Source organism: Cynocephalus volans, chromosome 7, assembly GCF_027409185.1.
Source record: "Cynocephalus volans isolate mCynVol1 chromosome 7, mCynVol1.pri, whole genome shotgun sequence".
NCBI lineage: Eukaryota > Metazoa > Chordata > Mammalia > Dermoptera > Cynocephalidae > Cynocephalus > Cynocephalus volans.
In genome coordinates this window covers 145391964-145419106 of record NC_084466.1, presented here as the reverse complement: position 1 = coordinate 145419106, position 27143 = coordinate 145391964, and the positions used below count along the sequence as shown (strand labels likewise).

Below are 27143 nucleotides of genomic sequence, written 5' to 3'. Positions count from 1 at the left end.
TAACAGCCCCACTGCATTAGGGACTCAGCCTTTGGACAGGAGTCCATTGAGCCAGTGCTGGCATATTAATAAACTCTGTTTCCTGCCACAAGCCTCGGTGTTTCCTGCTTCTCCCTGTGATTTCGCAGTAGCCCAATGCAACATTTCTTGTGGGCTCATCTGGGATGGTGGAAACGGCAGCTTGACTGCCTCCCTTGTCTCTTGGTCTTGGCCCCCAGGAAACCCAATGACACAGATTGCACTCAGGCAACAACAGAAAGTTTTCTGTGAGTGGGAAAGACCTCGATGGGTGGACAAGGAAGTTGAACCCTGAGCACAACAGAACCCAAGGAGGTGCAGGAACCAGACCAGGGGAACTCTGCCCATCAGACAAGGTAAGGGCCTGGGCTCTGGTAGGTTCCTCCTGCCAGGAGAGTAGAAGGGGAGCCTGATCAACTCTCAAAGGGGGGAATGTCTTAGTACTCCATTTCATGGAGGAAGCCACATTCCCCAGTCAGGTCAGGATTTCAGTAATTTTGGGGTGGTGAACTCCACTTCATGGAGGAAACCACATTCTAGAGTCAGGATTTTCGAAATTTTCGGGTGGTGAATTAAAGTATATGAATGTGTGTAGCTGGGATGTATTCTAAATAGTAATCAAATGTGGAGTCCTGATCCGCAGTTCCATTGTGATCTCATACAGCTAAGGTGACTCTCTCAAGAAAGGTCCTGATGTGGGATTTATACCATCTCACCAAAGCCAAGAGGCACTGAAATATCACCACAGGGTGAACAGCTGGAGACGGATGAAGAGATTGGAATAGAGTGTCTGTTGCAACATCAATCATGGGTGGAAAACATGGCAGGAACACCTAGCAAACAAACTCCCCTTGCCTGTATGCTGAGGAATTTTTAAAAAGGACTTTTCTGGTGACTATGATGTCAAATTATCTCCTGATAAACTAACAGGGCATTCTGTGAGGAGGATTGGCCGTCTTTCAATGCAGGGTGGCCCTCTTAGGGGTCCTTTGACATTTCTCTTATCAATTGAGTCAGGCAAGTTATTCCTGGCCAACATGGAAATGACCCTCAGTGCAGGCCACCCTGACCAGTATCCCTATATTGATTCTTGGGAAAACTTAGTTCGTTCTCCACCCTCCTGGTTAATGGCCCGCATGAAAAAAACACTGCCAAATTCTCCTAGCCCGAGAAATGTCAGTCCCAGGCCAGATTCATGCCCAGAGGTAACTGCTACATGCAGCCCCCAAGCCAGCTATTCTGCCCTCCGATCCGGAGGATCTGCAACCTCCCTACTTGACTGAGCCAGCTGTTCTGCCATCCCTACGGCCCCAGTCGCTGCCTCCTAATCCAACAGTGACTCCTACATCTCCTCCTGGCCCATCAGAAGGGACCACTTGGCTCCCAACTCTTTGGAGACCCTACCTGACCCCACATGGGCCAAGCCAGACACAGCCTTCAACCGGGTCACCACTGGAAATGGCTCTCCAGATGCCTCTCGGAGAGACTCGGGTTCCCTTATATTATGATCAGGATGGGCACCTGGAGGGAGGACACCCCACCTTCTTATCTACCAGCCGTTCACAACAACTGACCTTCTGAATTAAAAACATCATATGCCCACATACTGAAAAGCCCCAGGCTATGTTTGATCTGGTCCAGTCCATAATCCCAGATTCAACGGCCCACCTTGATGGACTGCAAGCAGCTCCTAATGACTCTCTTTAATAAAGAAGAGAGACACCATATCAGCCAGGCAGCTCTAAAGTGGCTCCAAGACCATGCCCCAAGTGGGACAGTAAATGCCAAGGCATATATAGGCCCAGACCCATTTCCTGGATGAAGATCCACACTGAGACCCCAACACAGATCAGGGCCTACGGATGCTGATATAGTACCAAGAGGCTCCTGGGAGGCTTAGAGACAGGAGGGAAAAAGCCGACCAATATAAATAGGATCTCTGAAGTCCTCCAGAAGCCAGACAAAAGCCCCAGTCAGTTTTATGAGAGGCTCTATGAGGCATTCTGCCTCTACATGCCCTTTGACCCAGAACAGCCTGAAAACCAGAGAATGATCAACATTGCTTTTGTGGGACAGGCACAGGGAGACATACACTGCAAGCTACAAAAGCTGGAAGGGTTTGCTGGTATAAACATTACTCAACTCCTAAAAATTACAACCAAGGTGTTTGTTCAGCCGGGACCTGGAGGCCCTCCATGAGACAGACAAAAAAAAAAAAAAAAAAAAACAAGAAAAGGTGGACCTCCTAGCTGCTGCACAGGCCGAGAAGTCAAAAACCAACGAGAGGACATCCACAGGATGCACCTGGTTCCAGACCACCTCTAAGACCCAACAAATGTGCCTTCTGTCATGAAGACGGTCATTAAAGGAAAATAAATGTCCCCAACTCCTGGCCACTACTAAGGACAAATTCCAGCCCCCCAAAAAGGGACAAGCCTCCAGAGGAGACCGCAACCAAGGCAAACTGGCTACCAAGGCACTCCAACAAGATTTCATTGGCTTGGCTAAACTTAAACAATATAAAAATAAATAGGACTGACATAAAAATAAATAGGACTGACTGGGCTCCCTTTCCCTTGGCCTCCAGGAGCCCTTGATCCAAATAATGGTAGGGGGCCAATCTATAAACTTCATGGTGGACACTGGAGCCAAACATTCGGTAGTCACAAAGCCTCTTGGACCTTTTTCTCAGAAACAAACCACCATAGTTGGAGCCACAGAAAACCGACAAAAACTCTCCTTCTTGCTGACCAGAAAATGCAACATAGGAAAAAGAGAGGTCATTCACGAGATCTTCTACCTGCCAGACTGTCCAACACCTCTACTTGGACGAGATCTGCTGAGTAAGTTACAGGCCCAAATAACTTTCTCAAAGACTGGAGAGATGTCCCTAACTATGGGAGATTCAGACGCTCTGATCCTGTCCCTCACCTTTCCCCAGGGGAAAAAATGGCGGTTGTTTAGCTTACAGGCCAGAATACCAACATTGTTGGAGCTTCCCTTCTGAGTGCCCAGAGTTTGGGCTGAAAACAACCCACCAGGTCTGGCCAAGGACATTCCCCTGGTCCTGGTAAAACTGAAATCAGGAGCAACACCAATGCAACAAAAACTATATCCCCCAACGGGCTCAACAGGGAATACAAAAACATCTGGACAGACTCCTCAAATATGGACTTTTAAGGCCATGCTCGTCCTCTTACAACACACCTCTACTGCCAGTTCATAAGCCAGAAACCAACGACTTCTGACCAATATAAAACCTCTGAGCAGTCAACCAAGGAACTGTCACCCTGCGCCATGCTCTTCCTAATCTGAGCTTAATCCTTGCTCACACCGCTTACTTCACCTGTCTGGACCTTAAAGATGCCTTCTTCTGCATCAGACTGGCTCACCAAAGTCAACCCATTTTTGCTTTCCAATAGAGCAATCCCAAAGGGACCCAAAGACAGTTAACTTAAACTCGGTTGCCTCAGGGATTCAAAAACTCCCTAACCATTTTCGGCATGAGCCTGGCATCTGACCTACAGGCTTTCCCAGTCAAACAAAGTGGATGTGCTCTACTCCAATACATTGATAACCTGTTACTGGCCAAAAGGACCCACCAAAAATAAATAAAAGAGACTAAATGCTTGCTCATCCTGCTTTTGAAAAAAAGGATACAAGGTATCTTTTAAAAAGGCCCAAATATGCCACACACACACACACACAAAAATTTCTGGTTCCATATCTCCCAAGGACAACGGCAACTGGGACCAGAACACAAAGAGGCTATCTGTTCCATCCCGACCCCCAACACCCAAAGACAGGCTCATGAGTTCCTGGATGCAATGGGATTCTACAGGATATGGACCCTAACTTTACAATACTGGCCAAACCCCTATATGAAACAACCAAAGGTGAAGAGAAAGAACCCCTGATCTGGAAAACAGCTCAACAAAAACCTTCATGGACATAAAAAGGGTGCTTGCAAGTGCCCCAGGACTGGGACTGCAAGACTTAAAAAAGCCCTTCTTTCTATACGTCTGTGAGAGACAGGGCATTGTGGTGGGAGTTCTAACTCAGCTTCTGGAGTCCTGGCACTGCCCAGTGACATATCTTTCAAAATGACTGACCACAGTGGCCAGAGGCTGGCCGTCCTGTCTCTGGGCAGCAGCAGCCACAACACTTCTGGTAACCGAAACTGACTAGTTAACTTTGGAGCGGGGGGGGGGGGACCACCTCCACTGGAACAAAATCCTTCCCGTGGTTTTATTCCAGACACAGGCTTCTCCTCTTTTGAAATCCTGCACAAAAGTCCTTCCCCTCTCATCTAGGCCATTGAAGATGATCTAACAGAGGTCAAATAGGTAACTTTACAACAACAACTCCTGGCTCTAGGAAAATCCATGCAGGCCATTCACCAGGGTAAGAAAATGACTCCCAGTTAGCCTTAACCCCTCTGTACCCCTCTACAATCCAAGTACCTCTGTTTGGATAAAAGATAAGTAAATAAATAAATAAAATGTACAGTCCCTGAAACCCCTGTGGAGGGGACCCTTTACTGTCTTCTTGTCTACCCCTACTACAGCCAAAATAGCTGAGGTCACTCCATGAATACATCACAACAGACTCAAACCAGCCACAACCTCTTGGAACTATATTCCTCACCCCACCTCACCCTACAAGTTAACTCTCTGGAAAGGAGAACCAGAAACCACCATGGAGACCCCAGATGACAACAGCCCTGCTCTAGTCACTTCAAGGACTGACTAGTCCATGCACAGCAGAAGCCTGAGGATCCCCAGACAAGAAATAAAAAAAACTAACTCATGTCCCAATACAAAAATGGTCAGGCTAAAACGCAAAAAGCCTCTTCAGAGGCTGGTTTAACGTGTTTAGAGGGTTCAAAATCCTTCTTATTATGGTTCTTTTCTTAATAGGACACCTGTCTCATCCTCCCTTGCCTGCTGCCTCTGGTTATACACACAGTCACATCCTCCCTGGAGATCATTAAAAAAAAAACAAACAAACAAAAAAAAAAAACTCACAGCCAAAATGTTCTCACTATGACAATACCAGCCCTTAGACCAAAATCCAACTAAAGGTGATGCTGTTTGACCAGGCCATCTAAGGCCTTGGTCATACATCAAAGGGGGGAATGAGGAACTCGTACTTACCCAGTTGTGTCCTACCCAGCTGTGGCCATTAGGTACTCATGTTCGCCTGGCTGTGTCCCGCTATGCTGTAACCAAGACCCCCAACTGGATGTCATACAGACCCAGCTGTAGCTGCACTCCTGCCTTGTTTCACACTGCGGTTGACACACACTGCTATAACAGAATTTTCCCTTCTGCTTCTCTTGCTATAATTTTCCACCCTGAGACAGAGTCATAACCACATAAGATCATAAGATCACCCCCTATGCTGTTACAAAAACCCCAAAATGCTATAATATAAAAATAACAGCCACACTGCATTTGGGACTCAGCCTTTGGACAGGAGTCCACTGGGCAAATGCTAACATATTAATAAACTCTGTTTCCTGCCACAAGCCTTGCTGTTTCCTGCCTCTGCCTATGAGTTTGCAGTAGCCCACTGCAACAGTACATTTTACCACACATATTAAAGGGAAAAAAGAGGGGATAGTTAGAAAAGCATTAACTCTAATTTGTAAAATATTAAGATCACTAAACTATGACTCCACATATTAATATTCTAGATAATAACCATCTAGCCACGTAAGTTTCTAGTCACCACAAGATTCTACACTTAATCTTCTTTACAAAACTGAAATTTTGAGTTTTAAAATTAAATGCAACAGAGTTGTTTACCCAATATTGGGTAGTTGTTACACAATGTGTGTTAAGCAAATAGGAGGTTCTTAACAAATACTTTTTGCATGACCTGCCTGGAAAAACAGATACACCACTTACTATGTCTTCTCCAAAACTGGATTTCATTTTTCAGTAGTTGGAGTATGATTCACCAAAGAGTGTGCCATTAATTGGCGACAAATGAGTTGATGCCCAGAGTTGTTGAGCAGCCTCCTTGGAGTCTGTGTCAAAGACCCTGGGCAGAATACCTACAGCCACAATCAGCCTCATCCACTAACCATAGTGTACATTACAAACTTATTATTTTAATGTTTACCTTAACATGAAGTAGGATAGCATAATACAGTAGCAATGGCATTATTTCTACATACAGTATATGTAAGAAGCATTTACAATACTCTAAGTACTTTGGCAGTATCACTTATTTCAACTGATTGATAAAATAACCTAAAGTAAGTAGTCCATATAGTTTACAACTCAGTTTCCTTACATACTACCTTCAGACTCCTCAAATACTAACAATAGTCTCAATAGTATCATTTAGCAACACAAACTATCCTACAATAGTGCATTTTAGCCATAGTTTGCATTTCAAAGCACTTTCTATGCATAAAACAATGTTACACAACTTATGTCAATACCCTAAGATGAAAGAATAGCCAAAGGTTATAAGGAAGCAAAACATATTTACTGCTTAATTTATCTTAGTTCATCTGTCAGGCAAATAACTTTTCTGAAAGTAATAATAAATTATCCACATCTATTTGAGATAAATGTTTCATATGAAATGATATAATATAAAACCAGCTTCTAAGAATAGCATATTTCTCTCATTTTGATTAGAAAACTATGGGGCTTATATAGAATTGTTTAAACAATAATATATGGTTATTGAAAACCAAAGATAATTTTCTAATTATAGACAACTGGAGTCGACAATGTCAGTACTTCAGCATAAATTAAAGGAGAAATAAGACGTTAGGATTTTTACTGACACATTTAAAGAAATAGATCAAGTAGGATCTTCCTAACCTGTATACTTATGGAAATTAACACTATTAATACAGAGATAACCTGGCATTTTAAAGAAAACTGCACTTTTATATTAATGGAAAAATTTAATAGAGGACAATAGTTAAAAATAAAGATAGTTGAAAGGGAAATTGCGAAAATACATGATGAGTTTTTAAGATTTTAAATATAATCTCACATATTTTGCTTGAAAATACTGACCATGGGTAGATTTTAAATTTGGATGCTATCGTACTTTATTAGTACATGGAGAGTTTGTGTTTCAAAGTCAATGTAAGTCAATTTCCAAAGTAAGAATTAGGGCCAAGATAGTAAATCCTAATTGCTTTAAATGCACTAGATGGAAGACCAGTACTTGAGTGCCATAAGACAGAATCATTCTTAAACATGATAATATGGTGCAATTTATACTTGCATAACATAATGACCACACAATTATATAATAATTCTATGCCAACATAAAAAGCATTTATTTTTATATAACTTTTTTTCATTTAAATGAAGAAGTAGGAAAAGCCAAATTTTACTATAATTTTCCATTTATTTTCATATTCTGAAGAACTTATAATATGGTCTAAAGCAGTTAGCCAATACTTCAGTTGAGCTCTGTAAAATTATAATTTAGCTCTCTGTGTCTTAAATTTCTTATGGAAATCCTCAGTCATTTTCCTTATATTACTATTATAAACTGAGTAAGAGCCATGTAATTTTTGAGAGGTATTCCACTGAAGTGTGGTTTTAAAAATTATTTCTCACAATTACATAGCTGCATTAGTATCTTGGAAATCTTACAAATATCTCTCTAAAAGAATATTCTAAGCGTATTACCCCAATGTAGAAATAAATAGTAAAGAGAAATAAGAATATAAAATGGTCAAAATCAGAGATATCTATTAGTTTGTATATTTTGACAACCTCATCAATGTGAAATATTTCTAAGATGATAATTCAGAAGTATAATAAATCATTAGAATTTTACAGTTAAATGCTAAAATCTGTAAAACAAGGTACACACAGTATGCAACCATTAGTGTAAATAACATAGAAAAAAATGTATGTTCACATTGCTTGTGTATGTGTACAATAATTTCCAAAGAATACACACAAAAACCTATTAACATTGGTTAGCTATACGGAGAATAGAACTGAGTGGCTGAGCAATAGGGGTGTAAATTTTGAACTCTAAAACACATATATATATCACCTATTAAAAACAGATATATAACAAGCAAAGATATAAAAAATGCTGCTGATTTCATAACAAACTGCCCATGTTTATTTCTGATGAAGAGGAGAATGACTCCTAAACGTCTCCTCCATTACTAGAATAAATTTGTTATCTCATGATAACAAATTGCCAAGGAAATGGAAAACATATGTCTAGGAAAAAAGATATATATATATCATCCCTAGCTACTCAAGGAACAAGAGTAAATTGGCCACACAAAATGTGTTTTAATGAGCTGTGGGAATAAAGACTCAAGCTTTGATTGACTACCCTTGTTCAAAGTTTTGGTTACAATATGATAACAGTGGATTTCAGATGTGAAATAATTAATATGCTATAACACAGTTAACATGCTCAATGTTAGCTTCATGAATAAATCTAATATGTCATTCTATACACTCTAATAATGGTTTACCTAAATATCACAATTGAAGTACATGAATCATTTCAGTGAATGACAAACTTTAAAATTAGACCATACTTATGCTGGTATCAAAATAATTCAAAAATAAATAAATATAATATACTATGCAGCAAGAATACCAGGTAATTTCTAGATAAGGACAATCCATGTCAAATGCCAATGCAGCATGATTTCTAGTACAGCTGTGACTCCTGGAGATGAGGAGGAAAGTAGAATTGTTTCTCTAAAGTGGATATCACAAACAACTGCAAAAGGAATCCCACTTCTGGGTATATACCCAAAGGAATCGAAATCATCATATTGAAGGGATACCCGCAGTCCCGTGTTCATCACACCTCCATTTGTAGTAGCCAAGATATGGAACCAACCTAAATGTCCATCAGCAGATGGCTGAATAAGGAAAACGTGGTATATATACACAATGGAATACTACTCGGCCATAAAAAAAGAATGAAATTCTGCCATTCACAGCAACATGGATGAGCTTGGAGGAAATTATGTTAAGTGAAATAAGGTAGGCACAGGAAGAGAAATACTGCATGTCCCAACTCCTAAGTGGCAGGGAGGAAGGAAAGAAGGAAAGAGGAAGGTAGGTAGGGGGGAAGGAAGGAAGGAAGATAGACCAAAATAAAACAGTGAACTTTCAGAAGGAGAGAACAGAACTACTAGAGGTGGGAATGGGGGGAGGGGTTAGGGAGTAATTGGGCAAGGGACACAAAGAATTGTTATGATTTATAATGGTGAACATACTAATAATATTGATTTGATCACCACATACTGCACACAAATAGTGACAGTCAACTCTGTACTCCATAAATATGCATAATCAATAATGTTTCAATTCAAAAAATAAATTGAGAGCCACTGGGCCCACACACCCTGAGGCAGCCACATCAGAAAGAGCAAGCACCACAGGACCCCCAGCCCAGGACAGTCTCCACCAGCAAGAGAGGCCTGAGAGCTGCCGGGCCCACATGCCCCAAGTCATCCATGCCAGAAGAGGCAGGTGCTGTGGGTCCCCAGCCCAGGCCAGTCCTGGCTGCCATGAGAGGCCTGAGAGCCGCCAGGCCCACACACCCCGAGAGAGCTGTGCCAAGACAAGGAGGCACTGCATGCCGTGGGACCCCATCCCAAGAGAGTCAAACTCGCAAAACTCAAAGACAAAAAGATAATCTAAGAAGCTGCCAGAGAGAAGTGTCAAGTCACCTATAAGGGAGCCCCAATCAGAATAACATCAGACTTTTCATCAGAAATCCTAAAAGCCAGAAAAGAAAGGGATGATATATTCAAAATAAAGGGTAAAAATTGCCAGCCAAGAATACTTTACGCAGCAAGGTTATCCTTCCAAAATGAAGGACAAATAGTATATTTCTCAGGTAAACAAAAACTATGGGATTTCAATACCACATGACCAGCCTTACAAGAAATTCTCAGGGAAGTATTGGGCTTGGTATCTGAAAAACAACCATCACTGCCATGAATACTGAAGAAAGAAGAAAACCTACAAGTAAAACAAAAATGCTAATATTAAAGGAAAAAACAGTACATCTACTACCCCAGAAAACAAACAAACACAGAAGACAAAGAGAAAATAAGAAAGAAAGGAACAAAAGATTCTTAAGACGTCTAAACAAAAATCAATAAAATGCTAGGAGTAAATCAACACCTTTCAATAATAACTCTAAATGTAAAAGGATTAAATTCCCCACTCAAAAGATACAGACTGACTGACTGGATTAAAAAGATTGACCCAACAATATGCTGCTTTCAAGAGACTTACTTCACCAGTAAAGACAAACATAGATTAGAGTGAAAGGATGGAAAAAGATACACCATGCAAATAGAAATGAAAAACAAGCTGGAAGTAGCTATTCTTATATCAGATAATATAGACTTTAAACCAAAAGCCAAAAAAGAGATAAAGAAGGCCACTATGTAATGATAAAATTATCTATCCATCAAGAAGACATAACAATCATAAATATATATGCACCCAACATTGGAGCAGCAAGATTTATAAAGCAAACACTATTAGACCTAAAGACAGACACTAATACCATAATAGTGGGGGCCATGAACACCCAACTCTCAACATTGGACAGATTATTTAGGCAAAACATCAAAAGAGAAACACAAGATCTAAACAACACTTTAAACCCATTGGACTTGGCAGGTATCTACAGAACATTCCACACAACAACCTCAGAGTATTCATTCTTCTCATCAGCACATGGATCATTCTCTGGGATAGACCACACGTTAGGTCGCAAATCAAGTCTCAAGAAATTCAAAAAAATTGGGATATTTCCATGTATTTTTTTAGACCACAATGGATTAAAGTTGGAAATCAACAACAAACGAAACTCTGGAAACTATACAAGCACACAGAAATTAAACAACATTCTACTTAATGACATATGGGCCCAAGAAGAAATTAAACAGGAAGTCAAAAACTTTCTTGAAACTAATGAGAATAATGACACATCATACCAAAACCTGTGGGAAACTGCCAAAGCAATACTAAGGGGGAAATTCATTGCGTTAAATGCTTACTTCAGAAGAATGGAAGCATAGCAAGTAAACAACCTAACACTTCACCTTAAAGAACCAGAAAAACAAGAACAATCCAAACTCAAAGTTAGGAGAAGGAAAGAAATAATTAAGATCAGAACATAACTAAATGAAGTAGAAACCCGAAAAATGTTACAAAAGATCGATGAAATGAAGTTTGTTTTTTGAAAAGGTAAATAAAATTGACAAATCTTTACCAAGAAGAGAGAAGACCCATATAACAAAAATTAGAAATGAAAAAAGGTGATATTACAACAGATACCTCAGAAATACAAGGAATCATTAGAGACTACTATATAAAACTATATGCCAACAAATTTGAAAATCTGGAGGAAATGGATAAATTTATGCACACATACAAACTACCAAAAGTAAGCCAAGAAGATAAATAAAATCTGAACAGACCAATAAAAATAAAAGAGATGGAAGCTGTTATCAGAAGGCTCCCAACAATGAAAAGCCCAGGACCAGATGGGTTCACTGCAGAGTTCTACCAAGTCTTCAAAGAGGAATTGTTACCAATTCTCTACAAACTATTCCAAAAGATTGAAACAGAGGCCATTCTCCCAAAGTCATTCTATGAGGCAAACATCACCCTGATACCAAAACCAGACAAAGATACAACAAAAAAAGAAAACTACAAGCCAATATCCTTGATGAATATAGAGGCAAAAATCCTCAATAAAATACTAGCTAACAGAATACAGCAGCACATACTCAAAATGATACACCAGGATCAAGTGGGATTCACTGTCCTTCTTTGAAGATGACATGATCCTATATATTGGACAGCCTAAAGCCTCTACAAAAAAACTCTTGGAGTTGATAAATGATTTCAGCAGTTTCATGATACAAAATCAACACACAAAAATCAGTAGCATTTCTATACTCCAACAGTGAACATGCAGAAAAAGAAATCAAGAAAGCTAGCCCATTTACAATAGCCACCAAAAAAATACACAGGAATAAAATCAACCAAGGATGTGAAATATCTCTATGAAGAGAACTACAAACCACTGTTGAGGGAAATTAAGGAGGACACAAGAAGATGGAAAGATGTCCCATGCTCTTGGACCAGCAGAATTAACATTGTGAAAATGTCCATATTTCCCAAAGTGATCTACAGATTCAATGCAATCCCTGTCAAAATTCCAAAGACATTTTTCTCTGAAATGGAAAAAAACTATCCAGACATTTATATGGAAAAACAAAAGACCACAAATAGCCCAAGCAATCCTGAGCAAAACAAAAAAATAAGGCTGGAGGCATAATACTACCTGACTTTAAACTATACTACAAAGCTATAATAACCAAAACAGCATGGTACTGGCATAAAAACAGACACACAGATCAATGGAATAGAATAGAGAACCCAGAAATCAACCCATATACCTACAGCGATCTGGTCTTTGACAGAGGCACCAAGTCTACACACTGGGGAAGTGACTGCCTCTTCAGCAAATGCTGCTGGGAAAACTGGATATTCATATGTAAAAATGAAACTAGACCCATACCTCTCACCATATACCAAAATCAACTCAAAATGGATTGAAGAATTAAATACACATCCTGAAACAATAAAACTCCTTAAAGAAAACATAAAGAAACACTCCAGGAAATAGGAGTGGGTACAGACTTTATGAATATGACCCCAAAAGTACAGGCAATCAAAGGAAAAACAAACAAATGGGATTATATCAAACTAAAAAGCTTCTGCACAGCAAAAGAAACAATTAACAGAGTTAAAAGACAACGAACAGAGTGGGGGGAAATATTTCCAAAATATACATCTGACAAAGGATTAGTATCCAGAATATAGAAGGAACTCAACTTTACAGCAAAAACCCAAATAACCCAATTAAAAAATAGGCAAAAGAGCTGAATAGGCATTTCTCAAAGGAAGATATACAAATGGCTAAGACACGTGAAAAAATGCTCAACATCACTCAGCATTCGGGAAATACAAATCAAAACCACTTTGAGATACCATCTCACTCCAGTTAGAATGGCTAATATCCGAAAAACTGAGAATGATAAATGCTAACGAGGTTGCGGAGAAAAAGGCACTCTTATACACTGTTGGTGGGACTGCAAAATGCTGCAGCCTTTATGGAAAATGGTATGGATGTTCCTCAAACAATTACAGATAGATCTACCATTTGACCCAGCGATCCTACTGCTGGGAATATACCCAAAGGAATGGAAATACAAAGAGATACCTGTACTCCCATGTTTACTGCAGCACTGTTTACAATAGCCAAGAGTTGGAACCAGCCCAAATGTCCTTCATCAGATGAGTGGATAAGGAAACTGTGGTATATCTACACAATGGAATACTACTCTGCTATTAAAAAAAAAATAAAACATGAAATACTACCATTCATAAGAACATGGATGGACTTAGAGAAAATTATATTAAGTGAAAGAAGGCAGGCACAGAAAGAGAAAAACCACATGTTCTCACTTATTTGTAGGAGCTAAACATTAATAAATAAATAAATATACAAACAAATAAAAGAGGGGGGAAGAAGACACAACAATCACAATTCCTTGAACTTGTTAAGACAAGTGAACAGATATGATATAGCTGTGGTGGGGGGGGAGTGGAGAGAGGAAGGAGGGAAAGAGGAACAGGTAAAGGGACAAGAAAATCAACTACAATATATATTGAGAAGTTAAAAAAACACAAATATTTAGTCTGAAGTTAAGAAATTACTGCAGTTTTTGTTTTTTTATTACATACACATTAAATATTGTTTTAATTAAACATTGTTTGTAAAGTATTATCCAAAAATGCTCCAAAATTATTTTTACCTAGATATCTATCTTTCTCTTTTTATATATACATAAGAGATATTTTAAATTCTATTCAACAAATACTTAAAATGATTATTTCTGTCATGTTTACTTTGATTTTTTTTTACTTTCTTCTTTGCATTTTACATATTTAGTTTTTTATATGTAATGAAACAGTATTATTTTATTGAAAACAATAAATAAATAAGAAACAAATAAATAAAAATTTTAAGAATAGATTAAGGAAAGAAAGAAGTAGTGCATAGAACAGTGGTTACCAGAGATGAGGAAGGGAAGTAGTGGTCAATAGGTACAAAATTACAGTTAGATAGAAGGAATAACTTCGTGTTCTATTGCACAGCAGGGTGACTACAGTTAACAATAATGTACTGTATATTTCAAAATAGCTAGAAGAGAGAATTTTGAATGTTCTCACCACAAAGAAATGATAAATGTTTGAGGTAATGGATGTGCTAATTACCCTGATTTGATCATTACACAATGTATGCATGTGTTGAAACATCATATTGCACCCCGTAAATATGTTATTATGTGACAATTAAAAATAAAAGAAATAAATAAATAAAGGGGAAATAAAAATCAACCAAAGCAGGCTTTTGTCAAATTATACTATTTTCAGTGTGCTTTTGGTTGAGAATCACTGTCATGGTGAACCACTGCTACTGATGGACTGTGCACAATATATGGATCATTCATTACCTATTTTCATATTCTTTACAATATGGTTGAATTATTGTGAAAACTAATTCCTTGGGAAGCAGATATTATTGTAAAGGTACTTTTATTCTGAAATAAAAAATATAAAACAAGTGACTAAAATAACTGTATACTGTTAATAACTAAACTTAGTTTCTAGACAATTAATAAGCAAAGCATTATAATAACTATATTCAAGTCATAATAAAATTATTTTGCTGGAAGCATTTTTTACTTAAATTAGAATGAATAGAAAATATTTTTGTTTGGTTTTTTTGTTGTTGTTTGTTTGTTTGTTTTTCTTGAGTAGAAAATATTTTAAAAGCTCACAATGAGAGAAAGTTTAGCATGAAATAATACATATTGCTCTATTCTGTATTAGATTTAATTGTGTATATAAATGCCTAAGTGTTAACAGGACAAACCAGCAAACAAATTCCCCTGTAAGGAGAGGCTGGTGGTGATAGGAGTAGGGATGCTCAACACAGATGTGAAAATTATGGTACAAATATTTAAATGGGGCAATTCTGTACTTTAAGCAACAATTTACATAATATAAATGAGGCTAATATAAAATGTTGGTAACATTATTACCAACACTTTCAACTTTTAATGTGTCAAATCCTATGGCAGCAAAACTCAGAAAAACTCTATCATTTCACAATCACTTATGCAATACAAAGACTCATACACTATTGCTTTGACAAAGATAGCATTTTTGCAAAGCAATGCAAAGTCGGACAAAAGAAAAATTCTTCTTTTACTACGTAAATATTTAGATGTAAGATACAGAACATATTACTTGCTAGTCATCTAACAGATTTAAATAAAATGGAAATGGCCTCTCCTTTTACACTTTCATTTTCTTTTTATGTCGTCCCATATAAATGATTGCAAGTGAAAAGCTGCTATGTTAGACTTCAAAGTTAAGATGTAATTTACTTGCTTTATTGTATTACAGTAATTAAGACATTTACATTACAAAATAACAAAACAAAATACTGTAACTGGTTAAGTGTGTGTGTGTGTGTGTGTTGTGTTGCTTACATTAAATTAACTGTATGACTGCCTTATCTACAAGATTCAATCAACTACCATCTAGTGCACAAGTAGAAGGATTGGCTCTAGACTGCAACCAAAGGCAGGTCTATAGACTGTATGGGTACTTTTTACTCTACACGCACAAAATTCCCACTGAAGAAAGCAAATATCCTTTAAAGAGTTGTCTGTATTTCAGTTCTCTCCCCCGCCTATTGTCTCTCTCTCTGTCTCTGTCTCTGTGTATCTTTCTCTTTCTCCTTTTTTAATGGCTTTATTGAGGCATAATTCACATATTACACAATTCACCAATTTGAATGTGCAATTCAATGATACTTAGTTTGTTCATAAAGCTGTGCAACAATCACCATAATCTAACTTTAGGACATTTTCCTCAACCCAAAAAGAAACTCTGCACCCATTAGGAGTAGCAATTACTCCCCATCTGGCCCCCCACTCCTCACATCCAACACCAAACCACAGCACAAGGCAACCATGAATTTACTTTCTGTCTCTAAATTTTCCTAACTTTTTCAATGCTCTTCCACTGTTATAACGTGTCAGTATTTCATTCCTTTTTAATGCAGGATAATATTCCCTTTACAAGTATATCCAATTTTACTTGTCCATTCATCACTTGATGAACATTTGGGATGCTTCCACTTTTTGGCTATTATGGATAATGCTGCTATGAACATCCAGGTATAAGTTCTTGTGTAGATCTATGTTTTAATTTCTCTTTAATATATACCTAAAAGTGGAATTCCTTTTAACCTTGTGAGAATTGTCAGACTGTCTACAAAGTGGCTGCATCATTTTTCACACTCAATAACAATGTATGAAAGATCCAGTTTCTCTACAACCTCAACAACATTTGGTGATAATTGGTGATATTTATTGATGAATATTGGTGATAATTAATGGTGGATAACAGCATATTTTTATTTATCATAACCATGCTAGTGGTATCTACTGTGCTTTTGATTTCTGTTTCTCTGATGGCTAATTTTGTTGAGCATCTTTTCACTTTCATGAGTTTATTGGCTACATATATATATATATATATAGCCATATACATTTACATACAGTTGTCCCTCTGGGGATTGGTTCCAGGAATCCCTGCAGATACCAAAATTCCTTATAAAAAAATGTCGCTTATATAAAATGGTGTATTATTTGCATATAACAAAACACATACTCTCATATACTTCAAATCATCTCTAGATTACTTATAATAACTAACACAATGTAAATACTATGTAAATAGTTATTATACTGTATTAGTTGTTTATCTGCATCATTCTTTATTGCTGTACTGCTACTTTTTATCATTTTTTTCCCCAAATATTTTCATTCAGTGATTGGTTGCATTCGTTAATGTAGAACCCTTGGATATGAAGAGTCAACAGTTTATATATTGAGAAATGCTTATTCAAATCCTTTGTCCATTTTTAACTGGGTGATTTGCCTTTTGATTACTGATTTGTAAGAGTTCTTTGTATATTTAGATACAAGTCTGTTACCAGATTATGATTTGCAAGTCTTCTCCCATTATTGAGGTTGTCTTTTCACTTTCTTCATGGTGTCTTTCAAAACACAAGTTTTTAATTTTGATGCATTCTAATTTGTCTAGTTTTTTTCTTTTGTCACTTGTGCTCAACTCCTGTTTCCTTGACATGTCTAATTGGATGTCTAGTAGATGCCACAAACTTAACATTAAAAATTGAACTTCTAGTCCTAAATCAATTTTATTTGCCTTCAACTCCATCTCACTGATGGCAACTTCATCTTTACAGCTGCTCAGGCAAAAACCTTGAAGTCATATTTGCTTTAAGTCTTTTTCAGACCTCCTCATCCATCTAACCCTGTAATTCTCTTCAATATATACCCAAAATTCAATCACTTCTCACCACATATACTGCCAGCCCTTAATCTAATCCATCATCATCTCTCATTAGGTTATGGTAGTACCCTCCTAACTAGTCTCCGTGTGTCTATAATTTCTATCTGCAATCTATTCTTAACTCAGCAGCAGAATGATCCGTTTAAATTCAGATCTTTTAACTCGACTATCTTAACAACTCTCTTGGAAATGCTTCAACGGTTTCCCATCTCTCAGAGTATAAATGAAGGCAGTATTTCAAGGCCAATGGTACATATTAGAATCATTTGTGAATTTTAGAGATAAACACACCAGGCTGATACTCACTTACAGAAATTCTGATTCTTTAGGTCTGGCGAGGGTGGGACAATAGAGTGCACACAGGGATATATAGATATATAGACATACACATGCATATATATACACACACAAACATTTTTTAAGATCCACAGGTGATTCTAAAGGGTTCAATAGATTGAGAATCACTGTGTTAAAGCAGATATTGACAAGAGGAGTCCAAGATATACAGGAGTTGTTGTTACCAATATTAATGCATAATATTATGCTAATCATTCTTTATATTACATATCAACAACAATAATAACAGCTAACATTTGCTGAAGTCTGATAAGTAAAAGACAGTGGGGTGAGCACTTAGCATGCATTAACTTAGTACTAAAAACCTTATAAAGTAGGCCCAACCATATTTGATTGATTTTGACACTTTTTTTTTCATATTTTAATATCTCTAAAATCTGATGTGTTTTATAGTCAATGTTATCATACAACCACTGCTGGCCAGATGACAGTTATTATGTAGTTGTTACTGCCTGCATAGATACAAACTTGATTATTCTAGTCAGTGACACTATGTGAAACAAGCAAGATATTTTCACTTGAGTCAGAAAATTATTTATGAAAAATTGGACTATGAAGGTGAGAAAGTTTTAGTAACACTTTAACCAATTTATTTGGATTCTATTTTTCTTTCTATGTATAAATACGAATGATATATTATAAAATCTGTATATTAATAATTCTGTAAGAGCCCTTTCAATAAGTATAACATAAATATTCTTAGTGGTAAAGAGCACTGTGCCATAGGTGAATAGGAGCTGTTTTTTCTAAGTGGTACACCAAATAATGATTGTGTTGTAATATTAGATAAAACACAACATATTCCCCCTACAAAAAACAGATGTATAGGTTACATTATAAATGGTCAATTAGACAACCAAACATATTCAAACTCAGGCTGTCTTTGAAGTTCTTTGTATGGTTCAGAAAGCTTGGAGTTTGGAATCTGACAGACAGTTTTAAAGTACAGCTTCTCCATTTACTAGTCGAAAGCTTTGAGCATTGAATTCAATTCTCCTCAAATTCCTTACATAGGTAAAAGGGAAATACATATCTTTCAGCATGAGGATTAAATGCTATTTTTGTTAAAGTGCCAAACTCTAAAATACTAGGTCATGCTTCCTTTACTTGCCTGTAATTTAATTACTTGTTTGTGTTATAATTACAGAATACCATAGTCACCCTTCTTTACCAAATACCAATCCCAGAGCCAGAGATAATCTCAGGAATTCTCTTAAAATTTCTGTGCATGTAATGAGTGTGTGTGTGATTGATACAAACAGGAACATGTCACAAAAACTATAGCATGCATTTCCTAGTTAATAATATAGATATAAGATCTAACCTTTTGAGGGCTGGGATTTTTGTTTTGCTTATTCACTGCTGTTTTTGCCTAAAAAAATGTCCTTGGAACAATAATAGTTGTTAAATAAATATTTGTTGAATGAAGAAATAAATTGTTTCATGTTAACACATATCTGTCTACCTCATTCTTTGTTTTCAGTTACTTAATATCCCACTGTAAGAAAATAGAATTTATTTCAAAAACCTTTTTTAAAGACATGAAATTGTTTTGGTATACAAAAATCCCTCTATAAATATCTTTGTACGAATATACTTCAACAAGGAGGGCAGGTATATATCTTTAGAATATATTCCTAGTAATCTAATTATTGGGTCAAAGAGGTATTCTTTTAATTTTGACAAATAATATACAGAGTAAACATCCTTTATTTTTGCTTGAACAGTTAATTCTCTTGTTCTCAAAACAAATTAAGATTCTATGTTGGAAAATTATTCCTTTCTCTCTTTCTCTCTCAGTCTATGAGGGTTATAAGGAATTGAACCAACCTCTCAGCTCCATGGTGAGCATTTGTGTTGAAAATAGGGTAGCCAGATTGAGCAAATAAAAATATAGGGTGCCCAGTTAAATTTGAATTTTAGAAAAACAATAAAAATTTTAGTATAAAAACATATACATATACACATATTTCAGATACATTTGTTTGAGTTCATAAGACATAAAATTTTATTGTTAATCAGGCTAAAATTTATTGAGAGGAAATCAGTATCCTTGGCCATTTCTTAATCTATGTAAATAATGGTGTTTAAATATAGAGATAATGATATATAACAAATAAATAATTATGATTTTAGGCAAATTTTTCATATTGTATATATAGGAAAAATATATCCAAAAGTTTTTGATTTGGGTTTTTCTTTTTTGAGTAATTAATTCTATATATAATTATGCAGCAGTTCACATTAACTTCCATCACTAGCCTTACTTCCAGAAAGCTTTATAATACACTATATCCCCCTGTGGATGTCACCGTAATAATGTAAATCCAGGTGCTCTCCCAAGAACTGTATATGTGGCGAGGGGGTGATATTGAAAATGTTTTAAAGCTATGAATTCCCTAAAAATGGGGTCCGTGCCTTTTCTTTTTATCCTCAGTAATTATCAATCTGTCTGGAATATAGCAATACCCCTTAATTGAAATGAGCAAAGCAAAAGCAAAAATAAACCTACCTTTGCCTATAGATCTATCATTCCCTGGATTTTGCAGTTAGATTTTGACTAAAACATATTATAGTTAAACCACTCAAAACATGTGGGAATAAATGTTTCCAAGAGAGAAAACTTGATGTCTGTAACTATTAAGATATGCATGATATTTTCACTCATGTTACTCAAATATACAATTACAAAGAATAATTATAATATCTTGATTCATTTATGCCTTATGATACCTATTAAAAATTCAAATTTTAGTTTAAAAACTAAGATTAGTAAGTATCACAAAATTTCAGGAGATTCCTTTTAAAATATACTTGCTTCTAACAAATATTTTAGTAATGTGATGACTAACTAAAATTGAATGTAACATTGAAGCTAAATGTTTTCAATAACTGTAATGATAACAAGCTAAAAAAATGAATTAATCTTTCTAGTATAATAGTGTTCCCACTAATCAATAAGCCCTTATTATTCCCATTCATTAGCACAGCTCTAAAGCAAGCTTTAATATTATTGGTAAGGTTACTAGAGAAATGAGTCTGCACTCCTACATTAAGGGATAATATAAAAATTGAAGTCCTTTGTAGTTTAATATTTTTGTTTATAAGAGCTCCTGAATTCTCCACAGTGTTATCCAACAGGCCTCTGACATTAAAATTATGCCACAAAAATGTATGTCTGTGCTTATAAGAAACCAAAGTTTCAAATAGTTAAAAAAGTAATATACATATTTGGATTAACACAATATATTTAAAAATTTTCCAAAGATTATTTTCATTTTAAACGGTCCTTAGAAAAGCAACTAGTACAACTACTATAACAAAACTACAGACATTTTAAGAAAGAATATTTAAATAATTTTTAATTTCTGTTACAGACAAATTGTCATTCTACCAACTATAGGTGAATTGAACCTTACAATAATTTATTTCTTAATGTTTGGGAGACAAAGTAACATATTCACATAAAGAAAATATACTGGACTGTTTTCCTTTAGAGAATATTACAGTTAATCTAATAGTTAAAACTGAATAAAGAGGGGATTAGATAAAAACACATTTTCACCTCTACTCACATAAAGTCTGTTAATGGGATTATCACATAAACTACAATTAGTGTGGTTAAAAATCTCTGAGACTCATAAAGCCAAAATGAGAAACAATCTTTTAATACAATGTTCCCACTTATCCACAGGTGACACATTCCAAGACCCCCAGTGGATGCCTGAAACCACGGATAGTAACAAACCCTACATATACTATGTGTTTTTCTATACATACGTACTTATGATAAAGTTTAATTTTTAAATTAGGCACAGTAAGAGACCGACACCAAAAACTAACAGTAAAATAGAATAATTACGATAATATACTGTTGTAACAAAAATATGAATGTGAATGATAATATCTCTTTGTTATCAGAATGTTTTGAGAAAGTTAGCCAAAGCTTATACAGAAAAATGCCCAGGAAAGCTTCACCAGCAAGTCATTCTACACCACGACAATGCTCCTGCTCATTCCTCTCATTAAACAAGGGCAATTTTGCAAAAGTTTTGATGAGAAACCATGAGACATCCACCTCGAAGTGCTGATTTGGCTCCTAACTTCTTTTTGTTTCCAGATCTTAAAAAAATCTTTAAAGGGCACACATTTTTCTTCAGTTCATAATGTGAAAAAGACTTTATTGACATGGTTAAATTCCCTGGACTCTCAGTTCTTTAGGTGTGGACTAAATGGCTGGTATCATAGCTTACAAAAGTGTCTTGAATTTGATGGAGCTTATATTGACAAATAAAGTTTATGTTTTTTATTTTTATCTTTTAATTCCATCTTTCCACAAACCTTCTGAAGTTCCCTTATTGTGAGGGGATATCCAGAAGACATAATATTTACAAACACAGACTAAAACTGGCCCAGTTTTTCCAAATCTACTTCTCCCCTACTATTTCTCCCTTATTCTTTCCATCATATTTTGAAAGACTTTGACTTCCAATCAAAAGATAAATTCATGTTAATTTTTTTAAATGAAAGTAACATCAGCTTGTCAGAGTATCTGATTAAAATGTAATACAAAGCATTACTACACTGAGATGATACAATATTAACCAAAATCAATTGTAATTTTGAGAAGTGTGAAAGTTTTATAGGTAAATGAACAATCATTAGTTTTTTACAAATATTAAATATTGTTTCTAAACTTTAGCTACTACATATAAACATTTCTAAAGCTCTAAAGACCCCAATCCCAGAATTAGTTACATTGTACAACCCTTCCTGTTAGAGGCAAGGAAATTCAACTAGACCACTTACTCATATTCACATGCCTGTTAATGGCAAGGTTATATACTGATTTTTTTCACAATGCTATATCGACAGCTGCATTTTATAAACTTTACAGATCAGATACTTAAACAGTGCCCATTGTAATGCTGTGGGAAAAAAGGCTACCTGATTGATCCTGACTTCTTTTCTAATGGTTAGAAACATAAATTTTCCCTTGCTCTACTCCATTATGGAAGGCCTTCACACTGCCTGCCTAAGATTATGTTTTTTCCTTCCTGAATCTATAATTTTGTGTAATATATCATCTAACATGTCCAAAAGATTGTTTATCTTCATACAGAGTTCTACTTCTTGCCAAATATTTATATATTTATATTTGATAAGCTCTTTTTCAATTGGATTACTTTTTATCATGGGGCCGTACCAAGTAAATTCTCATTGATGTTGCAGTGGCCTTATATAAAAAAATCAGAGAGGCAGAGAGGATTAAGGTGAATGATTTATTTGGTGGGGTAGGAACTCCAGTTTGCAAATATGTTAAAGGTAAGCAATGAGCTTTGATGGGTGCTTGAAAATAGGAGAATAATTAAAAACTCATGTCATTCAATAATTCTACAACTTAAAACACTCTGGATTGTTTTAAAATATTCTCAAATATTTTTTTAAATGTGGAGTAAAGACAAGCAGTATATACCATTTTATATTGTTGCACAAAACTATATATATATATATATATATATATAAATATACTGGGAAACACAGCAGCAAATAAAATATTAATATTAATACTAAAAGAATAATAGCATACTAATAAAAACAGAAACTTGCTTTTTCATTATATGGGGTATAGAGTAATAAATCTACTGCATACTTTTGCTCCTTATATGATTATGCTTCTTTGTTCCTTTCAGGCAACTGATATACACAAAGTTAAGAAACTATATTTATCTAAGATATTTATGCCACCAGTTATTATTTGGTAAAAATATTGTTTTTATCAATTTTAGGATTATATGGGACATACATGATTAATTCTGATGTGAAATGCATCAGATTGATATGCTATTTAAACATACTTGGATATTTAAGTAATCAAGAAACGGAAAAGATTTGATTACAAAAAAATGTTATAATAAATTTCTGGGGGCTACTTTTTCTAAAACTCAAACATTTATTAAGCGAAATTTTCTTTGAAATTTCAACAGACATTTATGAAAAACGTCCTTTTTTATAGCATATATCTAAATTAAAGATATTACAGATTATATAACAACAGAATTAATATTTGTATTCACTATAAATTCTAATACTATTTTAAAAAAGACTGCAACTAATGAATGCTTCTACAGATATGGACTTAAAATGACAGTAGTAAAGTTTTCTGTAAAGTTTAAAAATATGTTTAATATTAAGCAAAACTGAATTGAAAATCTGTATTCTAAAGGAGCATATTAAGTAACATGCTATAGATATCCGCATGTTTGCTCAAACCTTTAAACATAAGATGAAATATTACTGATACCTCTCTTCGTCGAGAAGCCCAACAAGTTTGCTTGATCTTCCATACCACAGCAGCCACCAGTAATAAGGATAAAAAACAACTGGAAAATAAAAAACAAATAATTTTTGCACAAAACATATTTAAAATATGTAATGAAATAATAAAAGAATACATGGATGGTTAAAAACTATAAAAGCAATCACTTTGTCTCAGTAAATAACTCAAGCCAAAAAGAATAAATGTGCAGTTTTTAAAATGTTCTCTGAAGTAAAATCAAAATGTATAGGTAGAAAAAATATATTACTTGCTATACATCATGGTCTATCTTTAGGATTTTGTCCGTCAGATGAAATGTAAATTTATAATTCCATTGGTCTTATGAAGCAACAGAAATCACAACTGATCTATGTAGAATTGCTATTATAAGTCATAAAATATGGTAATGTTATTAATTCAAATGTCACACATGTTCATTTTATTTTTATTACTAAGTATTTTAGAGATAAGCATGTTATAGTAGTTCTCAACCAAAGGTGATTTTGCCTCCTCTTCCTAGGGGTCATTTGGAAATGTCTGAGACATTTTTCATTGTCATGACTGGGGCAAGAGGGAGTGCAACATGCATCAGTGGGTAGAGCCAGGGGTGCTGCTACACACCCTACAATGCACAGGACGGTCCCCAACAACGAATAATCATTCAGTCTAAAATGTCAATAGTACTGAGGTTCAGAAACTCTAAGCATATACTAATATTTAAGTTAAAAAATAATTCAGTTATAATGTTCATAAATATGGTCTAATATAGTAGGTACTATATGCAATAAACTATAATAATGCATGGTAGTTTCTTGATAGTACTTGAATCTGATGAATCTCAAAATAACAGAGATTTATGTGAATCTGACTAATCAGTCTCAACCATGTGTCACTGTTTAGTTTCTCTTCTTTTGCTCTGTGGTCACAGATCATGCTATAAGAAGACCCAGAAGTGAGCAGATCTGTAACACTACAATTCACTGGTCATTGGCCACTGCAAAACAACTGGTCCTCATCCTTAATTGACAATTGTTGTATTTGTCACTTGATTCACTCATAAGCAGTGGCAGTTTTTGACACTTTCTACTCTTGTCAAATCCTCAATATATTTTCTCTCCTTATCTCTACCTCACTTGAAGAAGACGACCTTAAAATATCCTTCAATCACAACAATGACATTTCTAGCACCTATCCACTGAGTGCTGAAAACATTCCACATATTGTGATAGATACTTCATATTGATGACTGGATTTAGTTTTAAAAGAAGGCTTCCAGATAAGATATGTGATTCTTATTTTATAAAAGAAATCCAGTGCTCAGAGAATTTGAAGTTAATTGCTTATAGTCACATAAGGAGTAAGTGGCAGAACCAAATTTAAAATCAAGCTACTTAAGCCTCAAACTCTTTTCCTCCCCATTTGTTGGGAGCTCTGAGCTTGCCCACCATCTCACTTCTGTTTCCATATCCATTTTCTAATTCTTTTTCCAGAATTAAAGAAAATGGATTTTCTTTATTTAGAAAAGTCAGTGATCCTAACCTTTCCGATCACTGAGGTGTCCTTTTTTTTTTTAATCATAGTTAACTTTTTCCATAATATTTCAAGCTCTTTCTTTAAATTTTCAAAAGTGCACAAGTCCTATGTACTGCTAAAAAATTTTTTTTAAATCTACCTTTATGACACTATAGCTTCCTCTAGTCATTGTGCAAGTGGTCTACTCAGCAACCTCCATGTAAATTTCTTCATAACCTACTCCCCACTTAACTCCTTGTAATCAAGTGTCTGGCTTGTACACTAGTAAAAATGTTGATATTAATAATTACTAATGTTTATATGATATTCAATATTTTAGGAAATACTTTCCTCAGAATTTTATTTTCACCAAATGTCACCATGACTTTCTAGAAATTAAATAAACTGGGGGCTGGCCAGTTTGCTCAATTGGTTAGAGCATGGTGTTGGTAACATCAAGGTTCAGGGTTTGGTACTTGTAAAAAAAAAGAAAGAAAGAAAGAAAGAAAGAAAGAAAGAAAGAATTTAAATAAGCTGGTCTTTTCCCTATCAACAGACTTTTACTTCTTAACTGACAATACCAACCATTCTTTAAAACTCAGTCCTTCTGAATAATTTATTTTTTATTAGTTTTCTTTTACTGTTTTTTACAATATAAAGTCAGTGGAGGTAGGTTATGTTTCAGATTCCCTCTTTTGACATATGGACTTCCTTAAAACTCAGTTCATAAGATCTATGCTCTTTTCTTCTCTTGCTCTCAGAGAGCTCAGTATTCTCATGATTTCAACTAAGAACACTATTGGAATGATTTCCAAATCTGAATCATTAGCCCTGCCAAAACGAGAGAATCTTATTAAAAGAGATCTAAGAGATTATTTAAACTCCCTCCCAGGAAAGAAATTCCCAGTACAGCTCTGATAGTGACCCAGCACCTAATTAAACCCTCATCATAGCTGAGAAGCTGCTGACTCAAAAGTAAGTGCATTATATTTTTATTTTGTTCAAACTATGAAAAATTCGAACTTTTATCAAGTACTATTACTGCCGTCTTCTGTGTTAAATTGTGTCAGTCTGCTATATGTTAAAACTTCTTTATATATTTGAAAAAGCCTACATGATTTCATCTACTTCAGTGGTTCCCAATTGGGAATGGTTTTTTGACCTCCACAGGACATCTGGCATTGTCTGGAGACATTTTTGACTGGCATCTAGTGGGATGTTACTAAGTATCCTAAAATATACAATTCATCCCCCCAACAACAAATTGTCTAGCCCAAAATGCCAGTACAGCTGAAGTTGAGAAATTCTGTTCTACTCTGAATTATTACCATAATGGTTTAACTTCCCTTGTTATAACCAGATTAACATTGTAACTTAAAATATGGTACTGAGAATTGACACTTTAGATATAGTCT

At 35.4% G+C, this 27143-nt stretch overlaps 1 protein-coding gene across 1 annotated transcript in view; it reads right to left on the bottom strand.

The window, feature by feature from the left end:
• The window catches only part of ATRNL1 (attractin like 1), an 819545-nt gene that overhangs the window by 416817 nt on the left and 375585 nt on the right, over positions 1 to 27143 (bottom strand). The window contains exon 26 of the mRNA XM_063102060.1: positions 24202 to 24280. Coding sequence (XP_062958130.1) covers positions 24202 to 24280 — 79 coding nt within the window. The remainder of the gene's footprint in view (positions 1 to 24201; positions 24281 to 27143) is intronic.